General features: G+C 36.7%; 1 protein-coding gene across 1 annotated transcript; it reads right to left on the minus strand.

The window, feature by feature from the left end:
- Positions 1–4012: 4012 nt before the first annotated feature.
- Positions 4013–5139, minus strand: LOC122084632 (LOB domain-containing protein 15-like). The gene is made up of 3 exons (XM_042653038.1): positions 5007–5139; positions 4505–4754; positions 4013–4418 (listed from the first exon to the last, which is right to left on the minus strand). The coding sequence occupies exons 1-3, from the start codon at positions 5018–5020 to the stop codon at positions 4014–4016; spliced, it is 669 nt and encodes a 222-aa protein (XP_042508972.1). The 5' UTR covers positions 5021–5139; the 3' UTR covers position 4013.
- Positions 5140–5829: the final 690 nt, after the last annotated feature.

The following is a 5829-nucleotide window of genomic DNA, read 5'->3' on the forward strand; positions in this document are numbered from 1 at the left end:
TACTCAGTCGTGCACTCTTGTGTCCAAACGCAAGGGTAGAGAAATGACCATCCCACCCCTTTGTTGGATGCCTTGAGTATAAGAATATTCGTTGTTCCCACGGGCCTAGCACAACCTCGATCTTCCCTTCTCGAAAAGATGCATGGAGGCCTATTTTATAGAAGCTTTTTAAACCTTGGATCTTAATGGATAGTGAAATATATGATGTCACATTATTGACAAACATGGAGATTGGGTAAAAATGATTTTTGGAGTCGCCACTTAAGATAGAGCTGGTGATTCAGATAGTAAGCCCAATCCTTAAAGAAAGAGCTCGAAAGTTGGTCTAGTTCAGAGATAAAGGTAAGTGTTAAGTTACGGAAATGGAAAAGTATTAGGTACCCTCTCCACGTGGTTGAACTGATCTTTCTACTAAATGCTTTTAAAACAACATTCTCCCCTAATTATCTTATATTGCATACATGACTATGTTTTGACTATACTACTATTTATACTACCGCATACATATTAAAAGTCTACATTTTTTCTACTGAGTTGAGAAATTATACCTAAGCTAGACCCCTATTTCGGATCGAGAGGGAAGGGCTTCTTTTGTGGCAATTTTGAACTTCAGTGATTTTCCCTCGAATAAGGAGGTGGATTCGACCTTCTGCTTTCCTTCTCGAATGATTCAAACCTCTTACAATTTTTCATGACAACAAGGAATCTTTAGGAATTTGAGATAATTTGTAGAATCTATAGCTTTTTGGAATTTTCAGCAACGTGTAAAGACTTCCTAAAGTTTATAGATTTTTTTTTGGGGGGGGGGGGATTTTGTACATGGAAACCAAGGTTAAGGAATATCAAAGAATCTGGCCAATCTAAAGCTTAAAGATAGTGTGTCAAGATTTTCTAAGGTTTCCTAAGGGCTTTGGAGATTTTTAGGAATTTTAAGATTTTTTAGGATTTGGCACACAAATCTAGGCAGGTGAATCTAGGGGAAACTTTAGCTGGAAGTGGAGAAAGAAAGCAAAGGAAGTCAAGTGAGGGACTTTTCAGACTCTTAGAGCTCTCTAGCAAGCTTGGAGTGTCTTGGAATGGGTGCAAATGAGCCTATTTATAGGCAAATATGAGGCAAGGGTAAAATGGTCATATGTGACCTATATTTTATAGTAGCTCCACCAACCACAGGAGCAAAAAGATAAATTTTAGTGCCGGTTCTACCCTTATTAGGGTTTCAACTTCTGGGAGCTGCTGCAGGTGACCCGATGATCCAATTTTTGCGTATCATATATCATCGGAGCTGTATTTCAGAATGCTATCTAATGGTATAGGTATTGAGTTCGGTTTTGGCTTAGAAAATTCTTGAATTGTGAAGAAGGGAACATGCCCTTTTGACAATCAGGGGAATTTCGACAATTATTTTTTTGTTGTCTACACACCATCAGACACTATTTGAATGTATTCATCAATATCTGATATGCTAATTTGGGATACCATAGGTTCAACTGGTAGAAGAACCAAATCACGGTTTTGATTGGATTGGATGTGGTTTGGCTTATCGGGTAGGATTATAGGTCATTTTCAAAGATAGTGAATCCTCTTTAGAAAGAAAGAATAGATCTTTCTATATCCTAAAAATCATCATTTCCAAGGTGTGATAAATTTTGGATGGCTATATTGATGCACACTTCCATTGTCCCCCTGGAGCAGGGGCCATTTGACCATGTAGCATTCTCTCATATTAAATAATAAGTAAAATAATGACAAGTAAAATAATGACTCACCCAAACCAGGTTAGACTTGTCGACTCACAAGATTTTGAAAAGGGTGAATCAAAAAACCTGGTTTTCCATCCATGAATTCAATACAATTCTTCTTTTGAGGATAGCCTATCATTCACAAATGTACTAAAAAAGAAGTGCAAGATAACGATTATTGGAAATGACATAATGATAAGTTACTTTAAAAAAAAAAAATATTGAAAATCTTTTTTTATCCCAGACTTAAAGAAATTTTGGGAATAAAAAAATATCAATAAAAAAAAGGTTATATGTTCAAAATACACCTGTAAAGGTGTCATTTAGATGGTTCCGAATTTAATTGACTTCTTTTGAAACCGTTGCCAAACTTATTATACTTCTTTTTAAACTTCCAAATTTCATGTAGAAGACAAAAATGGAGATTTTGGGTTAAGAAAAACAAAGATTAAGGGGGGGGGGGGGGGGAAGGAAATTCTTATGAGGAATAATACCTTTTCAATAGAAGAATTTGGCGGGAGTTGAGAAAAGGACAAGATAAGATGCCACACTTTGAAGCAACCACGACGGGAGACCAAATTCTATCACATCTCTATAGATTTCATAAAATCATATAATATATAATTAAATGTGTAGATATATACATTACACTTCCCTATGAATTTTCTAACTTATACAATTGATGGTTTTCTCTTCCCCCCTTCCCCTTCCCACTCAGGTTGAACTTTACACGCCAAGGAAACCCAACAATTTATTTAGAAAGTGTAACTAGCTGGCAAGATCACTGAATACCCAACTGTACGGTACAATAATCTCTCACCTTCTCTGTACATCATGTGATTATCTCTCTCTCTCTCTCTGATATATAGTATTCCAAAGCTTCACAATCTTTGGTTCAAGAACTAATGCACTCAAGTCTCATATACTGTCTAACCATATTTGTGTTCCTATAATGGGATGTGTTTGCAGATATAGTTTCTATAATTTGGTGGGTAAATGTACCAAGAAATCTGGCTACAAGCCAAGACATGAAATGTGTAAACAAATAAGTCATAAATTGTATCATCAGCTATGTAAAAATTACAAGGGGGAAGATATTCAGACCGCCCTGAAATTATATCCATAAGCTGAGTGGATACATTCAGAGGTAAATATATCAATTAAGTTACACAATGTTTAGACTTTCTAATCTGATCAAATAATTTGGTCATAAGATTAGATGGTCCATTGACCAAGTCCTTCAGGCCATATATTCAATTGTTTGAATGTGGTCTGACCCCGTAGTCATATTCCATGAAAATACTAGTTTTTTTCTAATCAATTTTATGGGTTCCCATAGGTTAACTAAAATTAATGATGAAATAATTAGAAAAATTAGCAAGTAGCGTGAGAAAGACACTGAGACATTGCAGGAGGATGAAAGAGCCTAATATATATTAGATATATTAACAATTAAATTAATTAAGATGTTCTTTACTTTGTGAACAAAAATACAAAATGGTATACTGTAACATATTTTTTATTATTTATTTATTTATTTATTTTTTTATCTTTCCCCTTTCTAAACATAAGAGACACTAAATCCCTACAAGTGAAAGAAAGGTGGTGGTTGGGAGGGAAGACTGTATAAAACTAAAACCACCATTTTTTCATGAAAGGGGTTCCTAAAAAAACTTGAGAAAAGGTTGGGGCAGGACATTTTCTGTAGCCTTATCACTCATAAATTATAACAAATAAATTCTCAGAAGTTTCTCACAAGTCTGAACTACATGGGAGAACTACAAGCCATACCTTTTGCCTCCCCTTCAATGATGCTTCAAGACTCAAGGGCACAGAAAAGCATGGAATGGAATCCCAAGGTTCAGCTCAGTCCCAAGGTTCAGGTCTCACTCGTGCTTCCCAAACTGGTTCTTCTTCTAGGGTTTTGCTTTGCTTCATCGTCAGAATAGAAAATAAAACAAGAAAAATATCGAGTGGTAAAGAGACTCTGAAGGGCTTCTTTTAATTATATGCTTTTAACTTCCAGGAAACACAGAAACCCCTTTTTCTCGTTTTAAATTTGATGGGCTTTCAAATTGATTTGTAATGTGAAATTAAGAAAGAAACCATCAAGATTTAAAAGAGTTTTAAACTTTTTTCAAATCATGATTCAAGATTTATGATCCAAATTATAATTTTTTTTTAAGAAAAGGGTAATAGATCTGAACAATCCTATATTATCTTCCCCTTATCTCCCCATGGTTCTTAAGAAGAAAAAAATTTAACCCAACAAATTTAGCTAAAATAGGAGATATTTTCAATGGTAATGGAACTATAGTCCGAGGTGGTAGAAGGGGGAGTGTACATGGTAGAAGAAGAAGCAGTAGGAGCAGCAGTAGTAGCCGGAGGTGTCAGCAGCAGAGGTGGAGATGGTGGTGGTGCCAGCGGTGGTGCAGCAACTGAAACTGCCCCAGAAGAAAGCAAAGCAGCATGTGAGGATGAAAGGAGATTAGCACTGCTACTTTCCCTATACTTCATTATCTCAACTCTTACTGCATTAAGCTCAGCTTGTAATGAATGAACTTGGTGTTGCAAGGCCGAGATTGCACCCATGCACCCATAAATTGGGTCCCTAAGCCTCGCGTTTGCTTCGTAAACAAGACTATTCGCTGCATCGGCTCTTAGACTCTCTGGCACTTCCTGGAATAATTGATCAAACCCATTTAATGAGAAGAGAAAAATGGGTTTCTTTCTCTCAGGAAATCCAAAGGAAAATAGGGTCTCACCATTAGCATCTTGGAGACGTTGCTTGCACCAAAGACTTTATGAACAGAAGCAAACTTCTGGGGCTCATGAGGTGAGAAGTAAGGAGAGAAAGGGCATTCTTGAGCACACCTTCGCCTTAGAAGCTTACAAGCAGCACAGGGTGTAATGGTATTAAGGGTCCCAAGAGGTCCCAATAAGTGTCTCCTGCCCATTCGATCAGATGCATCTGCTTCTCTCTTGATCTTCTTACCTATCTCATCAAATCTCTCTCTGAAAAATGGAGGAAAAGAAGAAGAAAAAACAACAATCAGAAGGAAATTTAATTAATTTCTTCAAATGTGAAGTGATTTTTGCTGTTTGCACACCCATGAATGTTAGTGGTTGATGGAAGAAGAAAATTGAATGAAGATCATGGAAAAGTTGAAAAGTGAGTAGGGAGTGAAAATTAGGATTAGGGTTTTTTAGCTATGCAGGAGAGAGTCAGTGAAAAAGTTTTTGTTCATTGTTTTTCTTGTTTCTTACCTGTCTCTGGACATCCAAGCAATTCAATCATGCTCTTTCGCGATGTTGCAGAGAGAGAGAGAGATTTCAGGGGTGCAAGAAAGGGAAATATGAGAGAGGGAAGGAATGCTTAAAAGGCAAGGTAATTGGGAAAGTGGGCCACTGTCTATAAAAGAAACAGAACAAAGGAAAGTGAAGTTTACAGGAGAAGACCAAGAAGGAGAAGGAGAGAGAGAGAGAGAGAGAGAGAGAGAGAGAGAGAGAACAAAATAAAATGTTAAGAATGTGTTGCCGTAAATGTCAGCTCTGCTCGCTCACGTGGACTCCTCACCGCTGTTGACTTTAGAAGCAACCAACAGAGCTCAAAGGAGAAATGTGAAAGGGGTTGGGCTTGCTTAAGGCTTCAGCAGCTGCTGGCTTATTGGGAGTTGAAACTGTGTAATGGGGACAGCTGGTGGTGTTCTCGATCTTTCCTTCTTTCTCTTTAGGTCTATCAGATTAGTCCCCTCTGAATTCTAAAGTAAAGATCATTATGTTAATCAGTTAATGCACCTCAAACCTCTACTTGGTAAATTTAGGTGTTAGTAAAATAGAAAATGCTAATCAATCACCAGTGCCTATCCTGGGTATTATACAAACTACCAGATTGGGAGTTCTTTATTTTTTATTTTTTTGGTAGAAACCAGATTGGGAGTTCTGTTCTGAAAACGACGGATTTTGGACATAATAAAATGCAACCAAGGGGTTTATATATTTATTTATTTTCCTCTCGTTATCTTCTTCTTTTCTTCTTAATGACTACTAATTTGAGGATAAAGTTTATTTAAGTCCATTTACCAAAAAA

Source organism: Macadamia integrifolia, chromosome 1, assembly GCF_013358625.1.
Source record: "Macadamia integrifolia cultivar HAES 741 chromosome 1, SCU_Mint_v3, whole genome shotgun sequence".
Taxonomy (NCBI): Eukaryota; Viridiplantae; Streptophyta; class Magnoliopsida; order Proteales; family Proteaceae; genus Macadamia; species Macadamia integrifolia.

Coding starts and splice junctions, on each gene's coding strand:
- LOC122084632 (XM_042653038.1), bottom strand. Junction 4,419..4,504: donor ACGTCTCCAAGATGCTAATG/GTGAGACCCTAT, acceptor CAATTATTCCAG/GAAGTGCCAGAGAGTCTAAG.